This window comes from Gossypium hirsutum, chromosome A09 (genome assembly GCF_007990345.1).
Source record: "Gossypium hirsutum isolate 1008001.06 chromosome A09, Gossypium_hirsutum_v2.1, whole genome shotgun sequence".
Classification (NCBI taxonomy): Eukaryota; Viridiplantae; Streptophyta; class Magnoliopsida; order Malvales; family Malvaceae; genus Gossypium; species Gossypium hirsutum.
Window position 1 is genome coordinate 667,877 of NC_053432.1, and position 21,616 is coordinate 689,492.

Genomic DNA, 21,616 nt, shown 5'->3' on the forward strand with positions numbered 1-21,616 from the left:
ATTTTTTTGTTTTAATTTTAAAAGTATTTTTAAATTTATATATATTTAAATATTTATAAAAGTTATGATTTTAATCAGTTTTATAGATTTTATAGTAATTTCTAGTCTAAAATTTTTTAAATAGCTCAGATATCGAATCTTTTAAATTAAGGTACAACGTTACTTTTTAATTGAAGTTAATAATTAAGAGACAAAAATGTAACATTTAATAACATTAATAATTATTATGTAACTTTTAAAAATTAAATAATTAAAATATAATTTCAAATAAAATTTATAAATAGTTAGAATAATTTACCCTAAACAAAAAGAACTACTAGTAGCAAGAACATGAAACACTTATAAAAAAAAATGGAATTCACCCATGTGAGTTATCAATAACCACCATTTCATGTTTTTACCATTTTTTATGATTTTAAAAAATTACATTTAGAAAGATTCTAAATAAATAGGTGTCTAGAACTTCAATGATATTTGTCTAATTGAACTTATTTTTTTTATATTTCTTTTGAATTTTTTTTATATTTGTCTAGCTACAAATATTTTTAATATTTGTCTAATTTTTAAAATTTTTTTATATTTACTATCGTGAACTGTCACGTCAACATTATAATGATTGATTTAGTGACCGTTAATGATCACGTTAGTACAATAATACTCAATGATGAAAATTATTAGTCAAAAAACTTAATTCATGTATTTTTAAAATCTGATAGCTTAATTAAATGTGTTTTCATAAAAGGATTCAGTTGATTTTTCTTTGAAAATATTCTAAAGCTTTTTTAACTTTGAAGCTTTTTTTTCTTTAAATTTGAAACTTAAGCTAGTTGTTCCTGTTTTACAACCAAACTTGAGAAATGTTAATTGTATATTTTTATTCCATAAATTAAGAAAAACCTATAAAAGAAATAGTAAGAGATAAAGAAAAATACCTAAATAAATTCTAAAAAAATACATATAAAAATTTAAATAATATTGTTTATATTCATTTTTACACACTAATATCAAGTACCCATCACATCCTAACAAAACATTCATACCTCTATAACCACTCTATATATATAGTAGGCCATCATTTTAGTGGGTTCATGATAAAGCTTGTCTTCCTCTATATATAACACCCTTTATCCGACTCGAAAATCAGCACAAATAAGATATATTATATTGACATATTTTATGCATTTATAAAATTTCTGTTTAACAAAAAGCATGTTTGCTCACATCATAAAAATCATTAAAACAGAATTTTCAATATCTTTATAGGTGTTATTCCTACTCCAAATGCTCCTTCAACATGTTCTCAATAGGAGAACTATATATTGTACATGTATGTGTCTCTGGTAGGCGAACTCATGTCAAGCAAACTTTAGACCACATTTAATACTATGGCGAACCCTTACTAGACCATCTTTGTTAAATGCACGTAAGATTTTAGATTCATTGATTATTTAACTATTCTAAGATGTCATATTTTTGACATAGAACGTCACACAATTGCCACTATAATAAAATCAGATATAACTCTGTTGTCAATAAGCCCAAGACGTATGAGCTCCTTTGTCTCTTATTTATAAACCTAATCACGACACTTGAGGAGAAGCCAAAACACTTAGAACCTTGACCTCTTATCATCCAAAATCAGAACTCTTTTCAATCCTTTCCTCCTTAATTTAGGTATATTCCTTCTCTCACCACCTTCCTTTCCTCCTTGATTTTATGTATTTACATATTTTTTGAATTGGAAAAGGTTTTTTAAAATTAATTGAAAAAGGTTTGAAAAATAATACTTGAGCTATTTTTTTTATCTCTTCAGGTGTAAAACATAAAAGATAATACGAGGATTTCATGTTGTTTTAAAGTTTCTAAAATCAAGTGAATAATATATAAGCGTTTTTTTTTTACTACAAGAAGAATAAATGGAAACAGTAAATAAATAAAAGAGAAAGTAATTGGGTTTGTGTCTAATTAGATCTAAGAAGTGAGATTAATTTATGTTTAAATTTATACATTTAATTTGGGAGGAGAGTACCCATATTTAAATGTATAAAATTATATACATATGAAAGGGAAGAAAAAAAATTTGAGATTCATATTGTGGGTTCCAAGTTATCCCTCTCAATAATGTTATTTTTAAGGTTCGAACATATTTTCTCTCTTTAAAAATGTAAGGTACCTTAACATTTCACCCAACAGTTGTTGATCTTTATTAACCTTACTAATAACCAATAAATAACATTTATACACATGCAAATGAAAAAAATTCTTTCTTTTATTTATATTAATAAACACCATATGTTAAAACACATTGCATTTTTAGAGAAAACTCAAATTCATATTCGAATATAATTTTATTGAGAAAGATAGTCATAAGCTTCAAAAAAAAATGGAAAAAAAAATACCTCAATCTCACTTAAAAAAGCATGAATGGGACAAAGTCAAAATTGTTGAAAGGGGATCGAGATATTTATATAAAATATACATGTTCAAAGTAGGCTTGACTTGTGCTTTTGATAAAATATTTTTAAATTTGAGATAATTTTGATCACTAAAATTTAAAAAAAATAGTTAAATACTCAATTTGTATTAGATATTATAATTATTTATCTTTTACCTAATTAATATTTAGATACTTATATAAACTTTATTTCACCAAACTAATATTTAGAATACTAGCTTGTATTAAACTAAATTTATGATTAAAAAATATAAATCCCATAAAATAAAAAACCTAAAAGAAATTTTAGGCATGGAGTCCGCGGCAGACAGCAAGATACTAGATTTTGGGGTAGGGTATGTTTAATGATAAATTAAGAGGATAGTGTATAATGCAGCGGCGGCCGCTAATTTAAAATTGAGCCAGCCTGAGTTTTTATATTAAAAGTGTGGTGGCTCCACGCAAGGGTTGATTGTTTCATGACTTGATGTAGCAGATTTGGTGAATAATGATGATCATGTGACAGAGAAGCATCTTAAAAATGTGTTGATTGCATTATAACTCAACTTTAGATTTTATTTTTTTTAATTACGATTTAATAATTAAATAAAAATCAGTGGATGAGATTTAAGATAGAATACAATTTACACACATTACTAAAACCTTGTTAGCATCATGTAAATATTCATTTTCTATGGGAATGGTTGTTTAATGTCTTCTAGTGTGATTCTTTTGGGGAGTGAAAAAGGGGTTTATGATACTGGAGGAATGTATAAACAAAATCAATCGTAATGGCTGATCATTGGTCCTAACCATGCCGTAAATGTTTGCATATTCGCATCCATTTTTTACCTTTCTTGATCAGGCGTGGAGGAATAGGTTCAAATGTCTCTTGACGCGTAGGACAAGTAAACGGACTCGCCATCTCCTTTAAATTTTGATTTTTTTCTTCAAAACAGCTTCGTGAGACTCCACAATTACATGGTCAATTATCCCCCTTGGCTCACATCCTACCTCACTACACACCCGCTTTGCGACACATTGCAATCATCAAATGCGGAAACAACCATCCTCATCATTTGGTGACCAATCATTTCCCCAACATCAATTTTTTCTTGCTTCAAAATAGCATATAACAAGACAGCTCGTTCACGATTAGTCTAGCGCAAAGAAAATACATCCACATTTTAGCATTTGCAAACATTATCGTTTCTTGGGAACTTACGGGAGCTTTTTTTGCAAATTTCAACTTCCATTGGCCTCAACCTTTGGTAAGTTGTTGAAAACTACCATCAAAATTCACCGAATCCAAATCAAGGTTCTCATAAAAATCGTATGGAATATTCTGTGTTTTATGAATCCTATAATCTCACTTGGGGCTATGTTAACATCCACACCCCTTACTTGAACTATGTTATTTCGACCATATGAGACGTTTGTATAAACTTCCCAGACTATTGAAATAATGGTTTGTCACATCGGTTTGTAACACCCCATACTTGGTCTAGTTGTCGGACCCGAGCTATGGAACGCCACATTAGCCACCAAAGTGACTCTCCATTAATTCACAACCTAACCTCCATCACACCATAGAATATGCTTAAGTGATTAATGTGTAGTGGAATTTCACATGAGTACTTACAACAAAAATCTACTAACCAGCTCGCATTCAAATAAAGGTTCGCAGACTTAAGGGGTTTCGCATTCATAATAAGTTAGGGGTACACATATATTTGTAAGTAAACATGCACAAATTTAAGACAACCCCAAACTCGTGAACGCATTTTGCAGGCTTTAGTGTACACAGTGGCAGAAACATGCAAACATACTTCACTAGAATAAACTTAACATCTTTCCCTGGAAGCATATATGATTATAGTGAAAGGAATTATTAGCATGCGAACTCTAAGTTTTTACAAAACAATGCATTTCGTAGAGCACAACAGTTCGTCTATCTAACATAGGGGTTTGCACCCCTACATAGCTCGCTCATTCAAAGTCTTTTAAGGGATACGTTGTTAAATCGGGTAGGTCTAGTGAGCTACCTCTATGAGCTAAGGTTATTCAAACTCGGCTCGCAAGGTTCTATAACTTAAAAACATTATGGGTTCGTAGATAGCAGTTCGCCAATCACTAGGGTTCATAGTTTAGTAAAGTTCAACCCTTGTCACTTTGCAGTAACCTTGGCGAACTCTATAGGTTTGTTAGTTTTAAAACATTCACACTATTTCCTTTGGCGTACTCAAGGTTTAGAAATTAGTGCTTAGTTGTGAACTAATCATTTAAGAAAACATAATTCAGACTTGGATTAAAATCTTATTCTTGAAATACAAAGGTGTTTATAAAGTAATATCGATTCTTAGTTAAAATATAAAGACAAACATAAAGAATCATAAAGAAAAGAACTAAGTCCTAAGACGAGCTGCGAAGTAATAAAAAATTTATCTCTATGCCCAAACAGAAACCTACATTGCTTTTAATCTAAGGTTTACTTGTTCTACCTTTCCAGAGTTTTTGCTTCCTAGATCACTCGCTTCGCCACAACTCACCTTGCGATCTAGTTATCTATAATGTTTAGGAAAGAGTGTGTGAGTTCTTTCAAACTTAGTGAATATATAGGAAAGAAAAACCACAAAGAACGCGTAAAACATAAGTTAAATAAGAACTTTGGCAATCACTAAACTGTGAACTGGGTCTGCCATACTTACGCGAAATCTAGTTCGTCAATGCTTACTGCCAGATAGCTTAAAATTGTAAAACATTGTATTTCAGAAAACATAATTTCATATACTTGATCTTTATTGTTGGATAAGCGGATCTCCTTATAATGCCTTAAAATGACTCAATGGGTCTTAACATGTCCCTTAAGTGTAGCATAACCTACGCACTCTCTAGTACACCAATATGTCCCATTGAAGGGAGCTAAGCTCAACATTCCCTTATCTCTCCAACCTATCCCAAGGCCTCATGCCTTAAACATAAAACATATGTAGTACTCAAAATCCTATGGCATGCCATTATATCCAACAATTGTAGAAAATTATAGTGTCAAAACACATACTTAAAACATAGGGCTCACAAATCATGAGGAGCTCGCAAAACTTATGAACATGTATCGCTCACCATAAAGAGCTCATGTATCACTCTGTTTATGAAAACATACAGTTAAAACACAATCACAAAAGAAGAGTTTTTAGAGGAAGCTTACTCTCGGAACTTAGGTTAAAACCCTAAGCTCCTGATTAACATTGTGGTTCGCACATACAAGTGGCGATCCCTGAACACTCACCAATTTGTTGAATATTTTTAGACAAGCTTCGTATTTGCCTTGTCTTTATTTTATAGATGGTTCTATTAAGTTCGCAATTTCACAAGTCATTAACAGACTAAACATATAAGGTTCGTACATAAACATAAGCGAGCCTAGGTTCACACATGCTAGTCTTATTGTGAACCTAGTATCCTTTGTTGCGAACTCTTCTAAACACCGATAGAGGAACAGAGTCTTACCTTAGGTCCTAAGGGCTTAAATTTTGGGTTCTTAGTACTTGATAATAGAATAATCGATGAAGAATCAGAATATGAAATTTCTAATGAAAAAAGCTTAATTAATAGGCACAAAGTGTTCTAATGTTCTTAGAATACTTTAGTTGTATTAGAGGTAGGAAATAATTACTTGTATGAATGGTGTCATAGTATAAGTTGATTTCCTAACTCAGGTATAACTGCTCTTTTCACATGTGGCCAAAGTCTACAGCCCTAGTTTGCTAACTTACTGGCAAACCCCTATTCGCCAAACCTACTGGCGACCTCATCTCGTAAAATCTTTTGGCGAATACATGTTCACTAATTCCTTTGGCAAACCTCCTCTTTGCCAACATAACTGGTCAATACCTACTCTGTAATGACCATATTTTGACTTGGAGTTAGGTACAATGATGGTTCAGGTCAAAAAATAATGGAGAATTTTTTAAATAGACTAAATAGGGATTTTTAGTATTAAATTAGGAAGTATTTAGACCCGATAGGAGATTAGAAAATATTTTCAAGATAGAAAAGATTTAAATAGAAGCTTAGACTAAATTGAAAGAGTATAGAAATTGTTGTAGTAGAAGTAGAAATTTAGAAAGTTAAGAGATACATAGTGGTAGTAGAAAGAAAGGAATGATTAAAAAGAAATTTAACCAAAGTGAAGTATGAGTCATCCTAAGAATTATAAAAGATGAGTTGGGATAAAATGGTAAATAGTCAAGTAGATATTTTAAGGCGTAATGATGAAGGGCAAAATTGTAAAAATGGATGACTTGAGGACTTATTAGCAAATTGACCATTTAATAAAAAGGTGAGATATTTTTAGTGGAAATGTGTAGAAAAGTGGAAAAATATGAAAGATATCATCTTTTACCAAACACGAAACCATCACTCACCCCTCCAAATCCATCCAACTTTTCTTTTATTTCCTTTCATGTCCTTCCTCTATTGTTGAACCATCCGAGCTTCAAACCTTCATTTTTCTTTGAAATTTATTTAGTAAAAGCTAAAAAGAAGACTAGTGAGCAACTTTATTTCATGAGGAAACTTCCATAGATGGGCTAAAAAAGAGAAAGACATGAGTTAGGGTTTTGGGTTTTCAAAGAGTTAAGGTAAGAATGATGGAAACTTTCATAACATACATGCTTATTTTCATAATCTAGCATAGAAAAGTTATTTAATTTTAGTTTTAACTTATAAATGTTATATGTTGTTATGAAATTAAAGAAAAATAGAAGAATTTTGAGGAAAAAATTGAAGGGAAAGGAAAAGAAGTGGCCAATAAGTAGAAGAGAAGAAAAAATCCTCATCCAAATTTTGGTTGTAAGTACTTCAAGTAGTAATTTTGTTTAAGTTATGTTAATTAGATAATTATGTTAATTAAGTAGTTTAATTACTAAATTATGATATCATAATAGGGGTAAATAATGTAAATGTTATGAATTTTGACTTTGGTGTACCATTATATGACATATTGTGGTGATAATGAAAAAATGACTAAATTGAAAGAAATTAAAATATGTTATGATATTATGAATATGTGGAAAGTGAGTTTAAATGAATTGATATAAAAATTATAGTGTTGTATGTAGTAAAAGTGAAGAGAATTTACAAGTTTTAGTGTTATTATTGTGATAAGGACTAAATCGTAAAAAAATACAAAGTTATATTATTTTCTATCAAGTGAATGAATGAAAAGATTTAATAACAAGAAAAGCCCATGTAGAAGAGTCCCAAACTATTGAGATATTGATGGCATGCCATTAAGAAAAATTATTGCACTTATCGTATTATTTTACACTTCGGTGCTTATCGTTGCAAAAATTTGCACTTTGGTGCTTATCGTTATTATTTTGCACCTAGGTGCTTTTCGTTATTTTCACTTTTTTCTTAGTGATATAAGATATGCATTAACAATACATTATCGGTTTATTTCCGTATATCCTAAGTGTTCAGCTAGTCTACATTGGGCTACAGTGTTGTAATTCAGCTATTATCAATTAATGAGTTACGATAAGTAATGGTAAGCACAATTTTAGGAAAATGTTAAACTCTAGGGACTAATTTTATATGAATTATATGTCTATAAAATGGATATAATTTTATTTTATATTTTTATTAGTAGTAGATTTTAAAAATCTTGAAGTACTTACTAAGTCTTCACAGACTTACCGTGTTAATTCTCTAATGCGTAGGTGCTGCAGATCCTATTAGGCTAATATCAAGGTTGAGTGCATCCCATCTCAGCACCATTCCAAGAGGCAAGGTTGTATGTATGAATTTTGGGGTTAGTATGGCATGTACATAGGTTTTTGGTATAGGTGAATGTTAGATGGACTAAAATGCAAACTTTGGAAACCTTATTATTTTGGTGATCTAATGGCACATTTAGTTAGATTTTGAAAGGAATCTATAATATCTTAACATATGAATGGATATATGATGTTATTATATGGATTTTGTGGTGAATTTTAATGAGTTTGAGGGTAATTGAATTGGTTTGGAAGTGTTTGAATGTTTTGAATTAGTGCAGGGAGCTTTTTAGAAAATTTTCCAACTATTTTTGTGTCATTATAACCCAAGGTATCGATACTTGAGGGTAAGGTATCGAAACCTTGACCCAAAAATCAAATTTTTGAGAAATAGAGAGCAATTTTGGTATCGTTTTTTAGGTGGGCATTGATATTAAAGCATATGTATCGATACTTTCATCAAAATTTGAATTTTTGGAGTTCCAGAATGCTATTTTGGTATCGATTTTGTGCAGTGGTATAGATACCTTTCATAAGGTATTGATGCTTTGTCCCTGTTTTGAGTAAAAACAATTTTTAAATCATTTCTGAACGCAAATAAACATCCATTAATAACCCTGGATGTTTATATTAATAATTTTTAGGTTAAATAAGTTAATACACTATGTATGAACGATTAAATTATACAATGTCTAGCCAAAACCATTTTGGCACCAAATGTAATAGTCTTATACCAGGTCCATACAGTTAGACTGGGTATAGGGGTGTTACATGCTCGCCTGACTATTTGGCAAACTTCGGTTCACTAGACTCCAAACTCCTAGGCCCTATCTTAAGATGTTACAACTATCCCCCTCTTAAGGAATTTCGTCCTTGAAACTACCTATGTTAGAAAAGATGAAGATATTGACTCCTCATTGCTTCCATAGTTTCCCAAGTGGCTTCGCTAGTCTTGTGGTTTTTCCATAACACTTTAACTAAAGGAATCCTCTTGCTTCGTAAGACCTTTTCCTCGCGAGCTATAATTTCCACTGGCTCTTGATCATATGTAAGATCAGGTCACACCTCAATTTTGTTTGTCGATACCGTGACACCTCAAATCAGACTGGGACGGACTAGCCCGAATTTGAAATGTTACATTAGTCACCAAAGCGACTCTCCAACTAACAACCACCTGACATACACCCCAACCTTATAACACCTTATTTATGACTAATTAACTATCATTTATTAATGCGGAAGCCATTTGTGAACCATTTTATAACTTTTTCTATGTATTTAAACTTAAGGGTATTTTGGTTATTTTACCGCCTAAGGTTAAATTATCCTGATTTTATTTCTGAATAGTTATCGACCTTCTTTTAGTCAAATTATGCAATTCCTAAAAATTTCTGCTTAATTCGAGTTCATTTACTATGTCTAATTAAAGGTTTATTATTAGGGGATAAATCATAACTTTTACAAACTTTTAGTACTTTTTTAATATTAAAAATGAAGAGTGTTTCTATTAAATATTAACAGTTACAAGTTTAATCCTAAAATAATACCAAGTTTCCCTATCATTAAAGGCTTCAATTAATCTAATCAATTTTTAGGACTAAATTATAAATTAAGCAAATTAGAATACTAGATTACAAAAACCAAAAATCAAACCCGACAAACCAATGTGAAAAGACAAACGCCTGTCCAAACCACTACACCTATTTTGTCAAAAATTTGTTTTAATTACCCGATTTTATATATTTTACTTACCCATTAAACTTGAAATAACTACAATTAATTACCATAAACATCTACAGATCTACAATTTAATTTATTTACAACAAATATGCAACGATTAATCAAAATTTAACACCCAATTACACGCTTAGCAAACATCAATCAATTCACACAAGCTACATACCTTAGTTGCAAGCAATCCACTCCATGGTAAACTTCAATTAAACATTGCTAGTATAAAATACATGCTTCATACACCGTGTTATCAACCACCGTACGAACACTCATCAACATACCATAAATCAAACATCAATTAGACATAAAATCATGTATTAAAGTAATTTTAAAATCACCAAAATTAAAGTCCAAAATTTAATATCCAATGTCCATTACAAGTAAAATAACACTACTCCCAAAAGCATCACAATACCCCTATATAGTTCTCGTCGAGTTCCACCTTCTTTTGGTACACATTGTGCCAAACTTACCCAAGAACTATCTGAGATGAGGTAGATAATTCCCGCATCTAACCATTTGATCACTTCCTTCCGTATTACCTCTTTCATGATAGGATTAAGTCTCTTTTGCCCATCAATTCTACCTCACTCTCTTTCCTCTAAAATAATCTTATGCATACAGAAGGAATGACTTCTACCTCGTATGTTAACTATGGTCTAACCAATTGCCTTTTTAAATTTCTTTAAAGCAGCAATTAGTTGCTCCTCTTGGTGTTCTGTCAATTCTACTAACCAATCACAGGAAAAGTAGAATTGTTACCTAAATAAATGTATTTTAAATAGGACGAAAGTACCTTTAGTTCAAGCTTAGGCAGTTCCTCGATTGACAACTTGGGTTATGTAAATTCCCGAACTTCCAACTCTAGAGTTGACTTCTAACAAAGTAGTGGTTCAACATAGCTCCTCGTATAGGCTTCCATCAAAGCCATGCCTTCATTACCTTTTTGATCTTCCAATGGTTTAGACCCTAAAGTGTTCTCTAATGGGTATTCTTCAAAATTGCTCTTGCATTCCATAGAAACTAAGGTTTCTAATTCCTCAATTACTGAACATTCCTCTATCGGATCGAGAAGTTTCATAGCCTTTAGAACTTTAAATGTTACTTAGTCATCTTGAACTCTCATTGTGAGTTCTTCCTTTTGCACATCTATCAACATTCTTCCCGTGGCTAGGAAAGGTCTCCTAAAGATGATCGGAATTCTTTATCTATTTTAAAGTCTAACACAATAAAATTAGTAGGAAAAATAAACTTATCAACTCTTACCAAAACATCCTCGATCTTTCCCTCAGGATATGCTAACGAACGATCTGCTAGTTGAAGTGTCACAGTACTAGGTTTTACTTTACCTATTCCCAAAAATTTGAAAATAAATTTGGGCATCAAGTTGATGCTTACTCTAAGGTTGCAGAAAGCTTTACCGCAGTAAGATTCTTCGATGTCACAGGGTATCGTAAAACTTTTAGGGTCTTTCAGCTTAGGAGGTAGCTTGTTCTGTAAGAACACATTGCACTCCTTTGTCAAAGCAATAGTCTCATACTCACTAAGCCATTTCTTCTTGGAAAAAATATCCTTCATAAACTTCACGTAGTTGGACATTTTCTTTAAAGCCTCTGCCAGCAGGATGTTGATTTGAAATTGCTTTAGAACATATAAGAACTTCTTGAATTGCACCTCTTCTTTCTGCTTATTTTGTTGAAGTCTTTGAGGATATGGAACTCTAGGTTGATACGGATAACTTTTCTAAGGAGGTAAATCTGCAAAAAAAGGTGTTAGCTTCTCAGAATTTACTAGTTTAAGGTTCACCTCATCAAATTTCTTTGCATCTAATTCTGTCGGTGTAGGAACTTCAACTGTTGGTTGACTTTCCTCCTTCTTAGTAGGCTCATCTTCAATCACAACCTCATTGGGTTCCATAATCTTACCATTTTGTAATGCAACTACCTTGCAATGTTTCTTACCAGAATTTATCAGATTTTCTGCATCGCTTGGCATGTCTCCTTGCGGTCTACTACGAAGCTCTATAGCTAACAGATCTATCTGATTCTCCAGATTATTTAGTGTTACTACTTGACTTTGGATCAAAGTATCATTTGTTTCCGTGTATGCCTTCAACAAGTCCTTTAAACTATTTAATGATTCAGCTTGAGGTGGTTTTGGAGCTTGTTGACTACAAATTCTTTACTCGATTAAGGTTGAATCAAAACTGGTGCTTCGGTCAATAGTGCTTTCAACTGGTTAAAACTTTGCTAACATTTATTAGACCATTCAAACTTCACATCATTCTATAATAGTCGTGTCATCGGTGTAACTATAATTAAAAACCCTTTTACAAATCTCCAGTAACAACCAGCTAATCCTAGAAAAATTCTAACTTCAGATACGTTTCTCGGTGGTTTCCAATCAACAACTGTAGAAATTGATAATACTCTAGAATGACATATTTTATGTGCTATTGCATGATTATTTTGAGTATGATCCTACTAATTTGGATTATTTTGTGGTCTTTTATATTTTAGGGACTAAATTAGAGACAAGAGGAAATTTAAGGGAAAAAAGTGCAAATTTGAAAATATAATGGGCCAACATGCAAAGAAAGAGAGAAGTGGTGCCAAAAATGCAAACATGGAAGACCCAAGGACTAAAATGCAAAAAAAGAGATTTTATAGCACAAGACTCTATTTTAATTTCAATTATATTAGGATAATTATTAAGGATTTTTATTTAGATTTAATTTTAGGATTTATTTTCATTTATCTTTATTTATCTTTAATTATCTTTATTTATTTGCATTTATCTTTTAGAATTTCATTAGGAATAGACTAGGTTTTCTAGTACTATAAATAAGGGATGGAGTGACACATATTTGATATCTCTTTTTTTCTGTAAACACTCCCTCTCCCAAAAACTCTATCTTTTGTTCTCTCCATATTGTCTTCAATAAAAATCCCATTTAAATTATAGTTATTTCTTTCCCAAAAATCATGAGCCACTAAACCAATCTAGCCAAAGGTTGTCAAAATTCCCCAAAAAGGTTTATGAGGCTTAGAATCCGCGTTTAGCCTTCTCAACAGGGTATTCATCGCTTCTTCGCATTACGAGACTGACGCTTCCGTCCATGTCCCTTAATAGGTGATCTTTTCAACTTGTGCAAGGAACGGCCGCTTTGTACATTTTGGGAAGGGTGCATAGTCGGTTCGTTGGCTTTCTGCGTCAGAGGTTGGCAAATCCAAGAGACAAAACGGCGTGGTATTTGCCGTTAGGAAGAGGAGATCTAGCAGAAGATAGTCCCACAAAAGCGATTATTGGCTAGAGTCAGGTTTCACCAAATTTTAAGTCTAAATCCTTGGAGCTAGTGATCGTAGGCTTCCTCTTCCACTATAACTGGCTTATCCTGCTCGAGAAGGGTTACTTAAAAGCCAATGATTGAACCCAAGGCGGAACGAAACAACTGGAGGCTGGAATCTTGCCACATAAGAAACTTTCTATTTTCCCAACTCTATCTATTTTTATATTCCTCATTTTAATTTCTGCAATTTATTTAATTTCGCAATTTTAATTCACTTTAAATTCTATTTTTATTTTTTCATATTCTTAATTCTATTTTTGTTATTTTTCATGAACGCAAGTTTTCTTGGCCAAGAAATTGTCCAGGATTTCAAGAAACGAGCATTCGTACAATCCGATCCCTGAGGATTCGACCTTACTTCCCCTTTACTGTTATTTTTACTATTTTACAAGGAATAGGATATTTTTGGTGCTCTCAACGACACATCAAATTTAGGCGCCGTTGCCGAGGATCGGTAACGTACTAATCTTTTTTTTTGTTTCTTATGACCAGATCTGCTCTAGGAACTCTTGCGTTTGATTCGGAGATTGAAAAGACTACGAGAGCTAATCACAAGGAAACAAAGCTAAGAAAAAAGCAGTCAGCGGTGGTTGGAACTCAAAGCAATCCACCACCAGAAATCAAAATCGACGACGAAGCAGAGTCTAGGGTTAACGAAAACCCTACTCAAACTTTTGAAAGCGAAAAAGTAGAAGTCGATTCCCCAGAAGAAGTGCTTAACACTAGGGCTAGGGTTGACGAAAACTCTAATTTCACACCTTAACCTATGGCTCAAAAAATTCGGCAATTGGATGAAGCGTCGACAGAACAACCGCCACTATGCATCGCGTATCCTACTATGGATACTGATTTTGAATTAAAGTCAGGCTTGATCCAGCTGCTGCCAACTTGCCGGGGGTTACAGAACGAAAATCCCCACAAGCATTGGAAAGAATTCTATATGGTTTTCCTTAGTATGAAACCTTAGGGGGTAACTGAGGATCAAATTAAATTGCGTGCTTTCCCTTTTTCCTTAGCAGATTCTACTAGGGAATGGTTATTATATTTACCTCCTGGATCTGTAATGACTTGGGCTGAATTGTCTCGTTTGTTTCTCAACAGGTTTTTCCCAGCGTCGCATGTAGCCGAGTTAAGAAGAGAAATTGTGGGAATAAGGCAAAAAGACACAGAGTCTCTATATGACTATTGGGAGCGATTTAAAAAGCTTTGTTCGAGCTGTCCACAACACGATATAACGGAACAGTCTTTGCTCTAGTACTTTTATGAAGGCCTGAAACCCAAGGAGATGAATATGGTAGACGCCATGAGTGGAGGAGCGTTGGTCAACATGACTCCACAACAAGCAAGAGACTTAATCTCCACAATGGCTGCAAATTCCCAGCAATTTTGAGCCAATCCTGAACCCCCTAGAAAGGTTCATCAGTTAAGTAATTCAACCTTAGAAGATAAAATTGATAGACTTACTAATATTATGAGCTCTCTTGTTGCAGAAAAAGCGAAACCAACCCGAATATGCGGAATATGTGCTACACCTGAACATACAACTGTTGCATGTCCCAGTTTCTATGATGATACTATGGCTCATTTAGATGTTGCGGGAAATTTCCCTGGGCCACCATAAAGGCGATACAACCCTTACGCTAACACCTACAACCCAGGATGGAGGGACCACCCTAACTTAAGTTTTGGGGCTAATCCACGATATAACCAGCCATGCCAAAATCGGGTTCCACAGCAGCCACAAGATTTAGGTAATTCTTTAGAAACTTTGGTCAATAAATTAGCAACTAATATACTTGATTTTCAACAGAAAACTAAGGTATCTATAAGAGAATTGACCATATCAATTGAGAAATTGAACTCTCAAGGGAAGTTGCCGTCACAAACAGAACCTAATCCAAGACAACATGTAAATACAGTGACGTTACAAAGTGGAAAGGTACTAGAACCAATTCCTGATAGGAATCTTGGCCAAGAAATCACCCAAGAAAATCCCAAAAGTGACAAACAGATCCAAGCGAAACCTCCATTGCCGAAAGTCCAACCTCTATTCCCAGGACGATTAAATCAATGTCGAAAAAGTAAAGAAGACAAGGAGATCCTCGAAACATTCAGAAATGTCGAGATCAATTTACCACTGCTGGATGCCATCAGACAAATTTTGCGGTATGCCAAGTTCCTTAAAGAACTCTACACCAACAAACGAAAATTAACAGGTAATGGAAAGATAAGTGTTGGTGAGAATGTATCAGCAGTGTTACAGCGAAAAATGCCAGCGAAATGTAAAGATAGGGGCATGTTTGCAATACCATGCAAAATAGGCCATTTAGGAATTAAGAAGGCTATGTGTGATTTAGGGGCCTCCATAAACGTCATGCCTTTTTCCGTTTATGAATCACCTAACGCAGGTTTTTTGACAAAGACAGGTGTTATCATTCAATTGGCAGACAGGTCCATTGTGCATCCCGAAGGAGTCCTCAAGGACGTATTAGTAAAGTCAACGGACTTATCTTCCCTGCAGATTTTTATGTGATAAAAATGGAGGAGGATAATGCTCCTGGGTCTTTAGACATCTTGTTGGGGCGACATTTCCTTAGTACTGCGAATACTAAGATTTATGTACAAAGCGGAACCCTCACGATGGAGTTTGACGGAGAGATCGTGAAGTTTAATGTTTATGGCACTATTAGTCACCCAAGTGAAGTCTTGGACATAAACCGTGTCGACATAATTGACTCATCAGTAGAAAAAACTTTTGAGTCATCTTATGGAGATAAATCTAAAATGATGTTTGATGATTTTGAATCTGTTAATAAATTATTGGCTCTCATGAATACTAAACTTCTACCTTTTGTTGTGCAAGCACCAGATCTGAAATTAAAACCACTTCCCGAACATCTCAAATGCATATTTTTGGAGAATGATGAGACCATTGCCGACTTAAAAGGGATCAACCCCTTGGAGGAAAATACGAAACCAAAGAAAGAGCTGCAAGGATGATTAGACCCAAATATGGTGGGCATGATAAAAAATGAGAATTTCCAAGCCCATACAAATGAAAGAATTCAACTGGAACAGCCCCAATACTAGTTGGGGCGTCAAGCTAGCGACGTTAAACAAGCGCTTATTGGGAGGCAACCGAATTTTTATTTTTATTTTTTTTATTTTAGTTTAGTTGAGTTTATTTTTATTTATTTTTATTTATTATTTTTTTACTTATTATTTTTAGATATTAATAAAATTCTCTTCTTTTGTCCAGGTAAACTGAAGCAACAATAGCGGGAACTCATTACTATAATGCGCGAACAACGGTAACTACACAGGGAGTTCTTCTAAACTTTTCTTCCATCTATTTGTTTATTTTCTTCCACATCGAGGACAATATGTTTTAAGTAAGGGGAAGTATTCTTCGTTGTTAGTGTTATTTTATCATCTGTTTTGCTGTTATATTATTGTTGCTGCTGCGTTCTGCCCACAATTATTTTTTTAGCATATTATGTTTTTCTTTTCATGCCCAAGAATTTGACCACGACTTGCCTACTATTTGACCCACATGCATGATTCTTATTTACTGAGTTAATTATGATTTTGCTTGATAGATTTCATCTCCACTGTTTTATTTCTTTTAGCTTAAATGATTATGATTAATGGAGTTAACCCTATCTTGATTTTGGTAAATTTGATTAAGTCTAAATACAAGAGGACACTTAATACAATTGCATGCTTAAAATATGTTCATGACTTTTAAGGTGATTATTAAAACTTATTTTTCACACTTGATCGTTTTTCTTAAGTCCTCTAAAATTAAAATTTCGTTTAATAATAATGTTTCCGTGGTTATGAGTGCAGCTTAAGACGTGACTAGCTGAGTAACTGGGGTAGGGTGCTTGGGTTGTCATCCTATTTCACGTCAAAAGGTTGTGTGACGTGTTAGGCAAAACTCCGCTAATAGGAATTAATTTTTAAGAATGTGTTGGGCTGAGTAACCGGGGTGAGGTGCTTGGCTGTCATCTATCTTCGCGTCAAAAGGTTCGATATATTCTTAAGAAAAATAAAAATTAGGAGTATGTTGGGCTGAGTAACCGGGGTGGGGTGCTTGGCTATCATCTCTCTTCGCATCAAAAGGTTCAATATATTCCTAAGTAAAAATAAATAATTAAAATTAAAATTCTATAAAAAAAAGAAAAAAAAAAAGAAAAAAGAGACATTAATAAAGTGTGAGGACTATAGGTAGAAACGAATAGGGTGTCTTGATAGGTTTGGTAAATTACCTAATTTTCATAAAATAATCTAAGTGTGTGTTAATTGGAATACTTTTTTCAATTTTACTTAAAGCAAGTTAAGGGTTCTCTTTATTTTTCATATTGATAGACACCAAATTATACATATCTATACCCCAAATACTTAGCATATTTATGGATGTTTATTACTAGATTTGTGGATTTTGGTGCTCTTAATCCAGTTATTTCATGTTTTGTACTCAGGAGAGCACCAAGAGTCGAAATGAGCCAAAAATGAGCTAAAAAGGGACAAAACGGACTAAATCGAAAAGATGACACGGCCTAAGCCTTGCCACACGGGCATCTCACACGCCCATGGCCTTCGGGGGTGTCGACCAAGGTTTTGACAATTCACACAGCCAGGTCATTGAGCCCACACAGCCATGTGCAATTTAACGGATAGAACACGGTCTGGTAATCACGCCACACGGCCGTGGCACACGGGCGTGTCCCTTTTTCAAAGAGTTGTATTTTACACGGAAAAGGGTACTTAGAGAGGAAGAAAGCCAATCCAAAGCCTATATAAACACCCTAAGTATGACCTAGAAGGGGGCCGCTCTTCTAGAACATTTCTGGAATACAGAACCTCACACCGGGAATTACTTGAAGAAAGCCAGACGATCCATCCCAAAAGTGGAGCCACTCCAAGACTGAAGATCTCTCTCAGAATTCCTTCAAGGGTTTTAGACTTTTCTTCATGTTTTGTTATCTTTATACTTTTGAGATGTACTTTTATTTTATTATGAACTAAACACTTTAGATACCTAAGGGGGATAAAACCTATGATGGATCTTGTTATTATTATCTGAACTGTATGATAAATACTTGATTTATTCTTAATTATGTGTTCTTAATGCTTGAGTTAATATTTCGGGTATTAATTTATGTTTTGATGTGCTTATGTAAAGGAGGAATAGACCCTGCCTAAGAGTAGATTTGGCATAATTAAGCGGATTTGATCGAGCGCCTAGAAACAGGGTTACGAGATTTTGTCGAATTAGGGTGAAACCTAATAAGGGGATCCATAGATCGAGTTAATGTAACCCTAGAGTGTTAATTAGAGAAAATTCTCGGTTATTCAATCTAGGGATAAGACGTTATTAGTCTTGAATAGGGATAATAACTTAACTTAAGGATCTTTACGGAACAAGTTAAGTGAATAAATCGTCTGGTTCAGAGTTAGATAACAAGTGAAATCTAGGTGGATTCCTCCTTGGTTGTCGTCTTTATCAATTGCTTTTCTTCAAGTCTTTTTCCAAATTTTCTCTTTGCTTTAATTAAATTCGTTATTTAGTTTAGATAATTAGTTAATTAAAATAAACCCTTTTATTCTTAGGCTAGAAAATATAAAGATAGTTATTACTAGTACTTTTAGTTCCCTTGGGTACGATATCCCGATCTTGCCATTACTATACTATTGTTCGATAGGTGCGCTTGTCTTTTCGTCGTGATAATAGGTAGTCTAGGTTTGATCTTCATTATAAATATTTATTACTTGTTACGAATCACGCGATCACATATGCATTCTGACTAATTTTTATAAAACTTTGGAATAGTATTTCTTTCATGGCAAGATTTAACTTTCACAGTGGACACGAACCATACTTGAGGGCAAGCATGGGCTAAGTAGGGGGAATTTGATAATACTCTAGAACGACATATTTTATTTGCTAATTGCATATTATTTTGAAAATGATCCTCCTAATTTGGATTATTTTGTGGTCTTTTATATTTTAGGGACTAAATTAGAGACAAGAGGAAATTTAAGGGAAAAAAGTGCAAATTTGAATATATAAAGGGCCAAAATGCAAAGGAAGAGAGAAGTGGTGCCAAAAATGCAAACATGGAAGACCCAAGGACTAAAATGCAAAAGAAGAGATTTTATAGCACAAGACTCTATTTTAATTTCAATTATATTAGGATAATTATTAAGGATTTTTATTTAGATTTAATTTTAGGATTTATTTTCATTTATCTTTATTTATCTTTAATTCTCTTTATTTATTTGTATTTATCTTTTAGAATTTCATTAGGAATAGACTAGGTTTTCTAGTTCTATAAATAGGGAATGGAGTGGCACATATTTGATATCTCTTTTTTTCTGTAAACACTCCCTCTCCCAAAAACTGTCTTTTGTTCTCTCCATATTGTCTTTAATTAAAATCACATTTATATTATATTTATTTCTTTCCCCAAAATCATGAGCCTTTAGCCGAAGGTTGTCAAAATTCTCCAAAAAGGTTTATGAGGCTTAGAATCCGCGCTTAGCCTTCTCAACAGGGTATTCATCGCTTCTCCGCATTACGGGCCCGACGCTTCCGTCCATGTCCCTTAATAAGTGATCTTTTCAACTTGTGCAAGGAATAGCCGCTTTGTACGTTTTAGGAAGGTTGCACAGTCGGTTCGTTGGCTTTCTGCATCAGAGGTTGGCGAATCCAAGAGACAAAACAGCATGGTATTCGCCGTTGGGAAGAGGTGATCTAGCAGAAGATAGTCCGACAAAAGCGATTATTGGCTAGAGTCAGGCTCCGCCAAATTTTAAGTCTAAATCCTTGGAGCTGGTGGTCGTAGGCGTCCTCTTCCACTATAACTGGCTTATCCTGCTTGAGAAGGGTTACTTAAAAGCCAAGGATTGAGCCCAAGGCGGAACGAGACAACCGGAGGCTGGAATCTTGCCACATAAGAAACTTTCTCTTTTCTCAACTCTATCTATTTTTATATTCCTCATTTTAATTTCTGCAATTTATTTAATTTCACAATTTTAATTCACTTTAAATTCTGTTTTTATTTCTCCAGATTCTTAATTCAATTTTTTTTCAAGAACGCAGGTTTTCTTGGCCAAGAAATTGTCCAGGATTTCAAGAAACGAGCATTCGTACAATCCGGTCCCTGAGGATTCGACCTTACTTCCCCTTTATTGTTATTTTACTATTTTACATGGAATAGGATATTTTTGGTGCTCTCAATGACACATCAGAAATTTTACTCGGATAAACTCGGATGCCTTCGATCAAATACTATATGTCCTAGAAAATCAACTTCTCGGAGCCAAAACTCACATTTGCTGAATTTATCAAACAATTGTTTATCTCGCAAAGTTTACAACACAATTTTCAAGTGCACGGCATGCTCAGACTTGTCTCGGGAATATATCAAAATATAATCAATAAATAGCACAACAAATCTATCTAAATACGATCTGAAGATTCTGTTAATCAAATCCATAATTATTGCTTGTGCGTTAGTTAAACCAAACAACATCACAAGAAATTCATAGTGTCTATACCTAATTCTAAATGTAGTTTTCAGCATATCTGAATCTTTCACTCATAATTGATAATAGCCAAAATGAATATCAGTCTTCGAGAACACTGTGGCACTTTTCAACTGGTCAAACAAATCATCAATACGAGGGAGTGGATATTTGTTCTTGATTGTAACTTTGTTGAGCTGACGGTAATCAAAGTATAATCACATCGATCCATCCTTTTTCTTGACAAATAGAACCGGTGCACCCCAAGGTGAAAAACTAGGTCAAGCAAAACCCCTATCAGTCAACTCTTGTAACTGTGCTTTCAAATTTTTAAACTCAGAAGGAGCCATTTTGTACGGTCCTATCGATATCAGTGATGTTCCCGGTACAAGTTCTACAGCAAACTCAACCTCTCTGACCAGCGGTAATCTAGGTAACTCCTCTGGAAATACATCAGAATACTTAAAAAGGTACTGATTCAATCTTCGATTCAGACACTTTAGTATCCAGTACATAAGCAAGATAAGCATTACAACTTTTTTCACATATTTCTACGTTGACATAGCTGATATCACAGTAGACAACTCACTCAGATTATATGATTCAATACGAAGCATTTCACCATTTTGACATTTCAATATGATAAGCTTTCGTCTACAATTTACCACAGCATCATGCAAAGTTATCCAATCCATGCCCAAAATCACATCGAATTCATCAAATGATAATAGCATCAAATCAGCCGAAAAATTGAAACCTCGATTAATCAAAGGACAATTCTTA

At 33.5% G+C, this 21,616-nt stretch overlaps 1 protein-coding gene across 1 annotated transcript; it reads left to right on the plus strand.

Moving 5' to 3' along the window:
• Positions 1-13,784: 13,784 nt before the first annotated feature.
• LOC121206739 (uncharacterized) lies at positions 13,785-16,300 on the plus strand. The gene is made up of 4 exons (XM_041077822.1): positions 13,785-13,949; positions 15,111-15,598; positions 15,709-15,998; positions 16,164-16,300. The coding sequence occupies exons 1-4, from the start codon at positions 13,785-13,787 to the stop codon at positions 16,298-16,300; spliced, it is 1,080 nt and encodes a 359-aa protein (XP_040933756.1).
• The last annotated feature ends 5,316 nt before the right edge of the window (positions 16,301-21,616 follow it).